The 12,237-nt window shown below is 66.6% G+C and overlaps 7 protein-coding genes across 7 annotated transcripts; 4 read left to right on the forward strand and 3 right to left on the reverse strand.

Annotated features, from left to right (window-relative positions):
* Nucleotides 1–444: 444 nt before the first annotated feature.
* On the reverse strand, nt 445–1,791 carry EMIHUDRAFT_99592 (hypothetical protein; the record flags this gene model as incomplete). The annotated part of the gene is made up of 6 exons (XM_005782508.1): nt 445–609; nt 673–747; nt 985–1,145; nt 1,330–1,480; nt 1,554–1,623; nt 1,697–1,791. The coding sequence occupies 6 exons, from the start codon at nt 1,789–1,791 to the stop codon at nt 445–447; spliced, it is 717 nt and encodes a 238-aa protein (XP_005782565.1).
* A 385-nt stretch (nt 1,792–2,176) lies between these two features.
* EMIHUDRAFT_449780 (hypothetical protein) lies at nt 2,177–2,848 on the forward strand (the record flags this gene model as incomplete). The annotated part of the gene is made up of 2 exons (XM_005782509.1): nt 2,177–2,339; nt 2,467–2,848. Coding segments are annotated over 2 exons (461 nt in total), but the record flags the coding sequence as incomplete, so codon positions are not given.
* Nucleotides 2,849–3,008: 160 nt separating this feature from the next.
* Nucleotides 3,009–3,684, reverse strand: EMIHUDRAFT_353098 (hypothetical protein). Its single transcript, XM_005782510.1, has one exon. The coding sequence runs from the start codon at nt 3,598–3,600 to the stop codon at nt 3,412–3,414; it is 189 nt and encodes a 62-aa protein (XP_005782567.1). The 5' UTR covers nt 3,601–3,684; the 3' UTR covers nt 3,009–3,411.
* A 114-nt stretch (nt 3,685–3,798) lies between these two features.
* Nucleotides 3,799–4,263, forward strand: EMIHUDRAFT_203623 (hypothetical protein; the record flags this gene model as incomplete). Its single annotated transcript, XM_005782511.1, has 1 exon — nt 3,799–4,263. One exon carries the CDS (start codon nt 3,799–3,801, stop codon nt 4,261–4,263), a length of 465 nt encoding a protein of 154 aa, XP_005782568.1.
* Nucleotides 4,264–4,522: 259 nt separating this feature from the next.
* Nucleotides 4,523–5,272, reverse strand: EMIHUDRAFT_63865 (hypothetical protein; the record flags this gene model as incomplete). The annotated part of the gene is made up of 1 exon (XM_005782512.1): nt 4,523–5,272. One exon carries the CDS (start codon nt 5,270–5,272, stop codon nt 4,523–4,525), a length of 750 nt encoding a protein of 249 aa, XP_005782569.1.
* Nucleotides 5,273–5,918: 646 nt separating this feature from the next.
* Nucleotides 5,919–7,600, forward strand: ctn1 (Centrin). The gene is made up of 7 exons (XM_005782556.1): nt 5,919–5,930; nt 6,044–6,170; nt 6,294–6,355; nt 6,447–6,548; nt 6,686–6,739; nt 6,861–6,935; nt 7,117–7,600. Exons 2-7 carry the CDS (start codon nt 6,056–6,058, stop codon nt 7,204–7,206), a joined length of 498 nt encoding a protein of 165 aa, XP_005782613.1. The 5' UTR covers nt 5,919–5,930; nt 6,044–6,055; the 3' UTR covers nt 7,207–7,600.
* Nucleotides 7,601–7,690: 90 nt separating this feature from the next.
* On the forward strand, nt 7,691–10,789 carry EMIHUDRAFT_203626 (hypothetical protein; the record flags this gene model as incomplete). Its single annotated transcript, XM_005782513.1, has 12 exons — nt 7,691–7,952; nt 8,290–8,355; nt 8,979–9,025; nt 9,094–9,144; nt 9,339–9,377; nt 9,475–9,639; nt 9,760–9,798; nt 9,918–10,001; nt 10,064–10,105; nt 10,272–10,338; nt 10,403–10,715; nt 10,780–10,789. 12 exons carry the CDS (start codon nt 7,691–7,693, stop codon nt 10,787–10,789), a joined length of 1,185 nt encoding a protein of 394 aa, XP_005782570.1.
* Nucleotides 10,790–12,237: the final 1,448 nt, after the last annotated feature.

Raw genomic sequence — 12,237 nt, forward strand, 5'->3', positions numbered from 1 at the left:
GGCAGATCACACTCCACAGCGGACGGGGCGACGTCACTACGCGCTGAAAGGCAGCGTTGCTCCCCTTCTCTGTTCACAGCCTTGTTATTGAGAAGAAAATACCCCCCCGGCCTAGAAGGCCCTCGCGCAGGGGTTCACAGTTGTTCACGCCCGACTCACAGGCTGGGCAAGTCATCATTGTACATCATCGACATCCGACGGGAGTCGACGACTACACCTGGCAAGTCCTTAGCTCTCCCATTTTTTCAGAAACCCGCCGATATGCGATACATTTTAGGATTTACGTACTCGGATTCTCGGTTGCGAAAAAAATATCATATGTGATTATGCGTTATATGGAAATGCATTGTCATTCACGTCACACACACACCGAGCGTCGTCCCCCCGCACAGCTCAGCGCGCAGCGCGGTAGAGCTCCTCGGGGTCCGCCGTCTCGCGCGCGGATCATTCATCACGCCTCTCTTCTAGTGGCTCAATTTCTAGCCGCTCCCCCACGCCGCCGAAACGGTCGGTGTCCTGGCTCGAGACGAGTCGCAGCAGCGCGTGCAGCGCCTGCGGCGTCTGCAGCACCCTCCGCCCGCGCCCCGCCGGCGTGTGCGGGAACACGTCCTATTCACAGATCGACGCGTCAAGGTGCGCACTTCGCGCGGCCGGCTGCGTGTGCGGCAGGACGGCCTCCAGAAAGAAGTAGATGTGCCCGACGCCGATGCCCATCAGGTCGACCGAGGGGGAGTTGCCCAGCATCACCTGCCGCGGCGGAGGGAGGGGGAGGGGGGCGGTTGGGACGCCACGGCCTCCTCTGCCGGCGAGGTCGCGCCAGCAGTCGCCACCAGGCAGCGCAGGGCTGGCGGAGCGCAGTGCAGGGAGGGGCGGGCGGCGGGGCGCTGCGCCCCGCGCACGCAAAGGAGCCTCGTCTCGCCTGCTCTCCGTCTCTCTCCTCTCGGCGCGTCTCTGCTCGGCCCGCGCCGAGAAGCCGAGCAGCACCCACGGCAGGTAGGGCGCCCGGAACTGGAAGAGGCCGAGGAAGGACATGCGCACGTGCTCGTTGCGGCGGCCCCACACGTACACCATCATGAATGCGAGCGCCGAGCCGAGGAAGGGCGGCACGTCGGTGAAGGGCGAGCAAGCGCAGAGCAGTGCTCCGCCTGGCCAGGGGGGTTAGGTTAGGTTAGGGTCAGGGTCAGGGTCAGGGTCAGGGCGCAAGTGCCGCGCTTTGCCAGCACACGGCACGGGGAGCCAGCGCCGAGTCCGCCCGCTGACGCCCGAGTGTCTCTCGAGTAGTGGGGGCGGACCCGTCGACCGCGCGAGGGCCAAGTGTGGAGTGCGCACCAAAGAGCAGCATTGCGACAAAGTCTGCGGTGCGGCCGCGGAAGCTGCCCTCCTCAAGCAGGCGGCAGTACCGCACGAGGAAAAACATGTGGAAGAGAAAGTCGAGACCGATCGAACCAAAGAAGAAGAAGTTGGTAAAGAGCCGCCACACCTGCTCGGGCAGAGCGAGAGGGCGAGACCGCTCGGCGGTCGGCTGCCTAGTGGCGCGGCGCTGACGGGAGCACTTGGGTCGCGGCCTGGAACTTGAAGACGACGAGATTGAAGTTGAAGTACAGCGAAAAGGGAGAGACGAGCCTGCAGCGCGGGCGTGGCAGCGCGGTCGGCTGGAAGGCAGCCGCTGCACGGGAGAGAGAACGGAGGAGCGCACTCAAGCGCGCAAGAGCCGGTGGTGACAATCGATGCGGTCAGGTAGACACGCGTCACGAGCGGCATCTCGTAGTACCATTCCTCAAGGCCGGCCATGACTGAGCACCAACTGACTGAAATTCACCGAACTCTGTTCTCGGGCGGGGTTGCGAAGCAGAGACTCGGACGTGCGCTCGAGCGCCACACAGCTGAGAAGAAGAATTCGCGGCCCGCGTAGTGGGGTGCTACGTGTGTAGGAGACCGATCCGTCGCAGTTCTCTTGCTCCAAGCGCTTGCGCTTCGGCGGTTAGTGCACGAACCTCCGAGAAACCATTCGGGGCGCTCCTCGTCGCAAACCCTGTCAGCAGAGTCCTCCCATCTCTTGGAATGTAGGAGAGCAGAATACCTACAACAGAAACATTGAAAAAAGTAACGCGACGTCGAAGCGTCGGCCCTTCGGACCGACCGCTTGCGCTGCGGCACTCACGGACGGATTCCGTATCTGCTTTGCTTCGCGTTTCAAAAGATGGCTTCCGCGCTCCGCCCGGGCGTGCTTGCGTGCGGGATCCTCGCCAACACATATGTCGCGAAGCTGTACATGTCGTTCGGCATCCGCATCTCCGGCAAGATTGGCACCGACGAGGGCGCAAACGCATCGAAAGCGCGTGCGTTCATACTAGATTTTGCAACGTGCCTAGGAAGGACGTGTGACATGGCCGCGGGGGCACACATGCACAGGCTCCGATGATGAGTATGATAAGCACTTCACAGCCATGTCCAACCCCGACGCAGAGCTGAACGAGGCAGAGTACTCGGGACCGTTTTTGGCTGCGCTCCTCTACCTGTCTGCGAAAGGCGTCGAGTGCTCCTACGGTGGTGTGATTGCGCTCCTCGGCCAGGTTGTCTACACCTGGAGCCGCATCTTCGGTCTCCCCATCTTCCCCATCGGAGCCCTCACGAGGTACATTGCGCTCCCGATGCTCATCACCTCCATCTACAAGACCCTCGATTGAGCGGGGCGTTTACGCCGCAGCACGAACCCCCCTCGCTCAAGGACTTTTGCGCGACTGTAGTTCAAAACGGGTCTTGAGTCCATGTGCGCCAGGTGGACTCATGACTGTGCGCCAGGGGGAAGGGTGGCGTCACGACGATTGAATGCGCACGCAAGGATCTTCTTACATTTCTCCTTTTGAGTCACGAGACTCTGTCTCGGCTCTCTACTCTCGCTTCCTCCGACGCGCCGCGACCGCACCGACCGGGGTGTGTGCGTGTGGTGTGTCCGTGTGGGGCTGGGGGCCTGCCGCCGGGGGCGGGGCGGCGGGCGGTCCGTTTTGCGTTTTTTGACTTTTCCAGGGACTTTTCCACGTCGGCGCGTGTGTTTTCGCTGGAGGTGGAGCGGCGGCGCGGCTGCTGCCGCAATCGGCTGCGCGCGTGTTATTATCAGAGTCAGAGGGATCAAGTTTGACAGATACCGAGGACCCAGGCCGCCCTAGAGCTCTGGCTCCGCCGAGTCTCAGACACTGGAAGGGGTCACCGCGCGCGCGCAGCGGCGCATGGAATGCCGGAACGGCACGTTGACAGAGAGGAGCGAGAGTGTCACAGCGTACGGCATGTCCACCAGGACAACTCAGGCAACGCGCCCGGGCGAGCTCACTGGCACACTATTGATGGCCACCTCACGCTGGTCGCAGAAAACCGGTGAAGCAGCGTGCACAAAACGGCAGGCACGGCCCGCCATCAGCCGGAGCCCCACCCAAAGAAGCTGCTGCTCTGCTTTGGCGGCGGCGGAGGAGGCGCATGGCGGCGGCGGCGGCTCTCTGCGGAAGCGCCCGCGGCGAGAAGAATGGCGGCGTAGATCGACATCTGGTAAATTCGCCGCTTCTCAGCTTCGGTAAGCTCCGGCTGCTTGCTGGAGCCCGCGCCCATGAGGAAGAACAGATGAGTGTCTGGCAGCTGTGTGGCTGAGACTGCGGTGAGATCGAAAGCGCTAGGAAAGCGCGCGGTCGTCCACGCACACGCACACGGCCCCAAGGTAGCAGAAAAAGAACTTTTTCCACTGCGGAGCCGCTTTGTGAGTGGACTGCAAATCGTGGAGTTGCGAGTCACGCTCGGCCGACAGCGTCGATGCCGTCGCGGGACGCGGCGGCGAGGCACGGGCGCCGGCGTGGCGCGTCGGCAGGCCCACACCACGAGCGGATGCGCGACGAGCGCGCTCGGGAAGCGGCCGCGGGCGACGCGGAGCTTCCGCCGGAGGACGACGCGGTCGAGATGGCGAGCGCCGCCCACCTGCTGGACAGCGTGGCGGAGGTGGGCCCGAACTACACCCTGCTGCGCAGCAGGGAGACGAAGGCGAAGCGGCGGAAGCGAAAGCGCGAGGATGCCAGGGCGGCGCTCACCGGCCACACTGTCCTGCCCACCGGATCGCGCCTCGAGATCTTCTGCGAAGCGAGCGGTGGTACCCCGCGACCGTCATGGCGCGGGAGGAGGACGGGGACGGACGCGGATCGCGGTGCACCCGAGGGGTCGAGTACGACGGCTACTCGGATCGGCGGTGGTGGCACATGCTGGACGACGAGCGGTGGCGCGTAACCCTTTTTTCAATTTACTGGTCCCACTCACCACTCCCGGCCAACGGGGCCTCGCGGGGCGTCCTCGTTTGGTCTGCATATCTTTCGTTGAATCTACAACGTTGTCACAGCGGTTTCAATCGTCGCACGGCTCACGCGCGCCTCGGTGCATGCGTCGCTATATGAAGGGGGACACGTCAGCACTGCGCGCTTCCATCTACTTCAACATCGTCTTCGTCGGCCTGGGCCCACATGGACCGCTCGCAGCGCAAAGTCACCTGTCAGTCTGAATGGAGCGCGAGGTGTCCAAAGTCGCCCTCGAACTCCTCGAGGTCGCGTTGGCGCGCCGCGCCGTCCGGGCCGTAAGAGCCGAGCCTGGTCTGGGCCCGCTCTAGCCAGCCGTAGAGGAGGGGTCTGCAGCGCTTGTAGGCCAGAGCCCCGTCCACCGCCTCGTACCAGCGCTGCAGGTCGCGCATGCTTGCGGGCAGGAGGCGGAGGACGGTGGTCTCAGAATCGAAAGCCTCGTCGCCGATCGTGGCAGTGTCTGGCACGGTGACGCGGGCGAGGGAGGAGCAGAGGTAGAAGGCGTGCTTGCCGATGGAGGTGAGGCCGGCAGGGAAAGTGACGGTGGTGAGGGCGGAGCAGCGGGCGAAGGCGTGGTCGCCGATGGAGGTGAGGCTGGCGGGGAAGGTGACGGAGCCGAGGGAGCAGCAGCCGGCGAAGGCGTCATGGCCGATGGAGACGAGGCCGGCAGGGAGGTCGATGGAGACGAGCGAGGCGCAGCCGAAGAAGGCGCCCCAGCTGATGGAGACGAGGTCGGCGGGGAAGGCGATGGAGCCGAGGGCGGAGCAGCTGTGGAAGGCGGCGTTGCCGATGGAGGTGAGGCTTGCAGGAAGGTCGACGGAGACGAGCGAGGTGCAGCCGGCGAAGGCGTCGTGGCCGATGGAGACGAGGCTGCTCGGGAAGGTGACCGAGGTGACCGAGACGAGAGAGGTGCGCTGGAAGAACGCCCCGTCCGGCAGGCGCGTCATGCCTTCGGGCAGCACCGCGTGCCCGTCAGCGACGAAGACCTGCCAGCCGCCCACGTCCACAGTCTTGGCGGAGCCGGGCGGCGGCGCGGCATCGCTCGGCGGCGGCATCGAAGAAGAGGCCCTGTAGGCAATTCCCGGGTGGAAAAGAATTCGCGCATGGTGGGTTGCGGGCATTAAGAAAACAGGAAAAAGGAATACAAGAGGCTGGCGGAGCAGCTGGAGCGACCAGAGTGGGCACAGCTGCGACAATACTGGAAGTGGGCGGCCATAGAAGAGCGCGCACACGGACAGAAGACGGAACGGAGGGCGCCCGATAGGGTGCGGAAGGTGTAGCCAGCCATTTGTGGCGTACGGATACTTTATACCCTACTTGGCCCAGGGGAGCACTTGGAGCACTTGGAGTGCAGTCGGCAACCTCACATCCAGGGCCGGTAAGCTGAGAAGCGCATCCAGCGGGCCGGATGATCGGCATCGGGCTACGGGCTAGAGAGCCCTGACCCCTAGGGGGAGTGCGCGTTCGCAGGGCAAGGGCTGTAAAGTAAACACGGGTCTCCGAGGGTTGGCCCCGCGTACCGGGTTTCCCCTTAACCGCGACGCCCCCTACTTGACGGATATCAAAATCCTCGCACTTTGTTTTCTTTGCGAACGCGCACACAAGGCGCGCCCCGGCAGCCGCGAACGGCCCTCGAGCCTCACCTGCCCCCACCGCCGCCGCCGGCCTCATCCCCGCCAGTGGGCCACCGTCGACGATCTCTCCTCTCCCCTCGCTAGGCACGGGCGGCGATGTCACGGCGACCAAACGCGGGCGGGAAGGGCAAGCCCGGCAAGTCGGAGCTGACTGAGGAGCAGAAGCAGGAGATCCGCGAGGCATTCGACCTGTTCGACACCGACGGCTCGGGTGCGCGGCACCGCGAGCGCCGCACGCGCACGCGCTCCCACGTCCGCGTCACACCGCACCCGCACACCGGGCTCGCCGCTCCTCCCTCCCCGGCACGGCCGACGTGCTGGCGCGGTGCGGCAGGCACTATCGATGCCAAGGAGCTCAAGGTGGCGATGCGCGCGCTCGGCTTTGAGCCGAAGAAGGCGCGCCGCCGCCTCCGCCCTCCGGGCCGCCGCGACGCCGCCTGTGAGCGGCGGGTCGCTCGAGCCCTCTGCGTGTGTCTCGCCTCTGCAGGAGGAGATCAAAAAGATGATTGACGAGATCGACAAGGACGGCTCGGGGACGATCGAGTTCGACGAGTTCCTGCAGATGATGACCCAAAAGATGGGCGAGAAGGCTCCCCCCTCCCCTCCCCCTCCCCCTCCCCCTCCCCCTCCCTCCCTCTCCTCGCAGCAGAGCGCTCTCCCGCCCGCCGCTGCACACACCTCTCCCCACGCACCACGCGCATGTCAAGCCGCCCTCTCTGCCTGCAGGACTCGCGAGAAGAGATCCTCAAGGCCTTCCGCCTCTTTGACGACGACGACACGGCGCCGCCGCACCCACGCCGCTACAGCCACGCCGCCGCAGACTCGCCGACGCCACTGGCCCCGCCCCTCCCGGGCCCGCCGACCCCGCCGGCCCCGCGCCGCCCCGCCCCGCCGCCCACAGGGCAAGATCACGTTCTCGAACCTCAAGCGGGTGGCCAAGGAGCTCGGCGAGAACATGACGGACGAGGAGCTGCAGGCGCACCTCCCCGCCGAGATATAGCCGAGATCACCCGAGATCACCCGAGATCACATGACGGACGAGGAGCTGCAGGAGCGCGCCCACCGCTCCCGCGCCTGCCGCCCCTCCCCTCCCGAGGGCCGTGTCCGGCGCCGCCGCCCCTGTGGCCGACAGCAGCCCCCTCGCCGCGCCCGCGCAGGAGATGATCGACGAGGCGGACCGGGACGGCGACGGCGAGATCAACGAGGAGGAGTTCCTGAGGATCATGAAGAAGACATCCCTCTACTGAGGCGCCACCCTCCCCCCACATGTGAACCCTTGTGCATGATCGCCGCGCCTGGCCGCCGCAACCACAGGCCTAGGGCCTTGCTCCGGTGGGCACCGGGACCAGGCGCCGCCTCGATGCACCCAGGACAGCTGGAGAGCTCCCATGCACTCTGCGCGAGTGCGCGAGGTCCGAGGTCCGTGGCAGCAAGAGAGGCGTACGTTTGCACGCGTGGGTCCTGGCAGGGAGCGGGCGCGTTGCCACCGCCTTCTTGAGCGCAGGTGGAGTTGGGTCGCGACTCTTACACTCGATCGGGCACCCTTATTGCATCTAATCCCCAATTTCCTTGCGTTGCTCCTCCGGGTCCGCCATCATGTGTAGTGAGAGGAGAGAGAGGCTTAAAATGAACAACTTTAACAAAGACGTCAAGAGCAAAAAAAGAACGAAGGCGCTCTCAAAAAAGAAGAAATCCATTACATTGCTCCGCTGAGCTCGCGCTCACCACGATATGCGCGGCTTGGCGCTACTGCTGCCGGCACTTTGCCTCGCCCAGTCGCCAATCTACCAGCTGACGGCGCAGAACTTTGCCACCGCCGCCGCACAGCCCGTGACCTGGCTCCTCGCCATTGAGCCCGGCCAGGGCGCCGGGCTGACAGCGCCGTCGCTGCTGCAGGCAGCGCGGTACTATAACCAGGCACAGACGGGCAAGGGCGTGCGGGTGGGCAAGGTGGACCTGGTCCAGAGCCCCGAGCTCCGCCGCGTCCTTTGCGGTGGCGGCGCCTGCCCCGCCATGCTCGCCCTCCGGCCTGGAGAGTTGCCCCGCCCGTACCGCGGCCGATCGGCGCTGGGCGAGGTGCAGGCATTCGTGGAGGCGGTGGCTGCTGGCTCCGCCGCAGCTTCTCGCGGAGGCGGCGGATACGCCGGCGGCGGGGGCGGCGGGGGCGGCTACGCTGCTGCTGGAGGCGAGTACGGCGGCGGCGGCTATGGCGCCGTCTCGGCGAGTGGTTCGCAGCCGTCGGCGGGCGGCGGTGGTGCGAGCACGGATGCGGCGCTCCCCCGTGCTGACTGGCGGACGCTTCCACGACCCTTCTCGCCTCGGCCTGTTAGGCGGCGGGTCGAGCACCAAAGAGGCGCTGCGGCAGTGGCTGGCGGCGCAGCAGAGGGCGCAGCAAGGTGAGCGGACACTCGCCTCTCTCCTCTGCGCTTCACTGCCTCTCCCCTCTCTGCAGCGGATTTGCCGCTCACTTCGTCTGCCGCTCTCGCTCTCGCCCTCCTCCCCTCTTGGCCTCCACCCTCCCCAACCTCCCCACCTCCCCACCTCCCCTCCTCCCCTTTTCCCTTTCCCTCCCTGGCCTCCCCCCCCCCCCCCCTCGCCACGGCTCGCCTCACCCCACGCCCCTCCCGCAGCCGGCGGCACTTCGGCGCCCCAGCGACACGCGGGAGGCTACGCACAAGCCGGCGGCGCGGGAGGAGGCGGCGGATACGGGCGGCCGCCGCCGCCGCCGCAACGGGCCGGCGGCGGCGGGAGCGCGCAGCCCAAGTATGCGTCGCCGCGCGCGCGCAACCCGCACCGCGCGCGGGCGGGCGGGAGCGGGCAGCGGCGCCCGAGCGAGCGCGGCGTCGACCGCGACGGCGAGATGCAGCCGAGATGCAGCCGAGATACAGTCGAGATGCGGCCGAGATCCAGCGGTGATGTGGCGGCGGCGCGAGTCGAGAGGGAGATCGGTCCGAGCGAGTCGGAGATCGAGGCGGGTGCAGCGACGCGTGCCTAGACGCACACCTCCATCCGCGAGCAGGCGACGGGGTGGCGGACGCGACGCACGAAGACAAGGACGGCGACGGGGTGTGCGCGCTGCGCCGCTGACTTGTGCGCCGTCGGAGACCGAGCCGACGTTTTGCCGACTCGTGTAGGTGTATGAGCTGTACCACGAGGACGAGGACGGCGACGGGGTGATGGACTTGGTGCGCGGGAGCTGTCTAGGAAGTGTCTAGGAAGTGCCTGGGGAGTGTCTAGGAAGTGTCTACGAGGACCGCTGGGGCGGTCGCGCGGTAGCGGCCTGCCGGGCAGCGGGGAGCCCCCCCTTGAGCCGGAGCCGCCGCTCGGAAGTGTCTAGGAAGTGTCTAGCCGACGCTCGGCCCCGCCCCTCCTCCTAAAGGTGCACGAGGACACGGACGGCGACGGCGTGTACGACACGGTGCACGAGGACATCGACGGCGACGGCGAGGCGCACCTCGCACGAGGAGCGCGACACTTCCTGGACGCGTCCTGGACACTTCTCAGACACTTCCTAGGCGGACCTCATCCACGAGGACCGCGACGGCGACGGCCGGACCGACTACGTGCACCAAGACGTGGACGGGGACGGCGTGCTCGACTTGGTGCACGAGGACGTCGACGGCGACGGCGTCATGGACGTCATCCACGAGGACACCGACGGCGACGGCGTCGCCGACCTGGTGCGCGTGTGCGCGTGGGGGGGAGGGGCGGAGAGACGCGCGTGCGATGCGTGCGTGACGCGTCCTAGACACTTCCTAGACACTTCCTAGAAGGTACGCGTCCCTCCCCTTCGCCTAAAGGTGCACGAGGACGTGGACAAGGACGGGGTGATCGACTTGGTGCACGAGGACACGGACGGCGACGGCAAGCCCAACCTCATACACGAGGAGAGACCGCCGACGGGGCGCGCGGCCCTCCTCGAGCCAGCTCGGAGCGCTGCTCGGACCCTTCGCTGTAGGACGTCGACGCCGACGGGACGCACGACCTGCTCCACGAGGACATCAACGCCGACGGCACGATCGACGTCCTCCGTCTCGGCATGGTGAGATGACCTCCCGTCACTTCATCTCGCACGGGGTAGGCACCATCGACGCCATCCACGAGGACCTCGACTCGGACGGCGTGGCAGATCTTGTACACGAGGACGTCGACGGAGACGGCGCGCGCCAGACTCGCCCCACCCCTCGAGAGACGCTTCCTAGACACTTCCTAGACACCTCCTAGACGCTTCCTCGAGGAAGACACTCGCCTCCTCGAGAGACGCTTGAGAGAGTCGATCGAGAGATGGGCCTAGAGGCCGCCTCGAGACGAGGTGCGCCGCTTCCTAGGCGTCTACGATTTGATCCACGAGGACCTCGACGGCGACGGCGCGCTTCGACGTGGCGCACGAGGACCCGCACGCTGGCGCAGCTTTCGACTCACGCCGCCGCTTCCCTTGCTCAGGCGTGCTGGACGTGGCGCACGAGGACCTCGACGGCGACGGCACCGAGGACTTGCTCCACGACTTGCGCACCGGCAAGTCGGTCCCGGTGCAGCAGCTGCCGCAGCACTTGGCAGTGCCGCAGCGGCCAAAGGGCGGCGCAAAGGGGGCCAAGAAGTCTGCGGCGCAGCGCAAGCTCGAGCGGCAGATCCGCGAGCAGCAGGTGCGGCAGCTGCTCGCGCAGGGAGGCCAGCAGCCGCCGCCGGGGCAGCAGCCGCAGCAGTTCCCGCCCGGCACGTACAGCGCGCTCGCCGGCGGCGGCGGAGCGGAGCAGATGTCGTCGCAGGTGTCGGCGGGCGGCCGCGGAGGCTCGGCGGGCAAGTCGCGCGCGCAGCAGCAGGCGGAGCTGATGGCGGCGCTTGCTGCGCAGGGCGGACGTGCCAGCGGCGGCAGCGGCGGCAGCCGCGCCGGCGGCGGCGCAGGCTCGGCGGCGGCGCAGGAGGCGCTGCTGGCTGCCCTCGGGCTGAGCGGCAAGGGCGGCGGCGGGGCGGGGCGGGGCGGGGCCGGCGCCGCCAACGACGCGCTCGCGGCGGCGCTCGGCCTGTCCCCGGGCGGAGGTGGCGCAGGTGGCGGGTCCACCCGTGGCGGCGGCGGCGGCGGCGGCGGCGGCGGCGGCGGCGGCGGCCAGCAGCGCATGTCGCGGGATCAGCTGCGGCAAATTTATCCCGAGCTGTACGAGACCGGGCCTGCGGGCGGCGGCGCGCGCGAGATGGAGGAGATGAGCTTGCAGGCGGGCGGCGGCGGCGCAAAGAAGAAGGGGCGCGCGGCGGCGGGCGCGCGCGGCGCAAAGGGTCCGCCTGCCAAGCGGCGGTGGTGGTGTGCCTACTTGTGCAAGGCGTGAGGAGGGAAGGAGAGGGCTGGAAGGGCAGCCGATCGGGGGCCGCGGGGCTGCAGCGTCTGCCGCCGGTTGAGAGGATGAAGGAGATCATTTGGGTTATTCGCCCGAGGTGGCACATCGGCGTCAGTCAGGCTTGCCTTTTGTCGGTCGTCAGGGGTTGTATGGCACGCACGAACAGCGCTCCCCGCGGTGCAGCGCACACCGGGCGGTCCGGGGAAGAAATCTCAGGACAACGGTCAACGCCGACAGCCCGACACGGGGGCGACACCGCTCTGTGATTGCGTGATTCAATGCCTGATTCGACTTTTTTTCAAACAAAAACGGCGGCACGTGCCGCGCCGTGGCGCGTCCGCGCGTGCGGCGTGCCGCGCGTGCATCGGAGAAGTGGGTAGTTCGTCGTGTTCACGCCGGGATCGACGATCGTGTCCACTCTTACTGTAGTGCGCGACGGTGTATCACGTATCAGTCGCCTTATCCCTTAATGAAACCGTTGCACCTGCTTGATCAGGAAGGTCTGGCTCGTGCCAAACCATCTGGCTATCGTCTTTGGCCCAGGGTCGTTCGTTATCGTCTTATCGTGTCTGTGTGGCCACTAGTCCACCTGCTTGATCAGGAAGGTCTGGCTCGTGCCAAACCATCGGCTCGTGCATGACAGGGCCTACTAACCTGTGTCACCCGAAATCCATAGTGTCACTCCAGATCCATAAAATGTCGCATTTGCAGCGCATTTTGTTGCAAACAAGTGTGCAAATGGTTGTTTTGACCAGTACTCACCTGCCCCTGCGGAGCATGCGCATGCTAGCTCTCGTACATGCACTCTCTCTTCCGTCCGCACCCGCACGGTACCCATTCCGGAGCCCACCAGAGCAGGCGCACATCGCTTCCAGGGAGGGGGGCGCACTTCTCTCCACACCACATGCTAGGGGGGGGGGGGGTCCGACCCCCCCCCAGGACCTTTAA

This window comes from Emiliania huxleyi (assembly GCF_000372725.1).
Source record: "Emiliania huxleyi CCMP1516 chromosome Unknown EMIHUscaffold_19, whole genome shotgun sequence".
NCBI lineage: Eukaryota > Haptophyta > Isochrysidales > Noelaerhabdaceae > Emiliania > Emiliania huxleyi.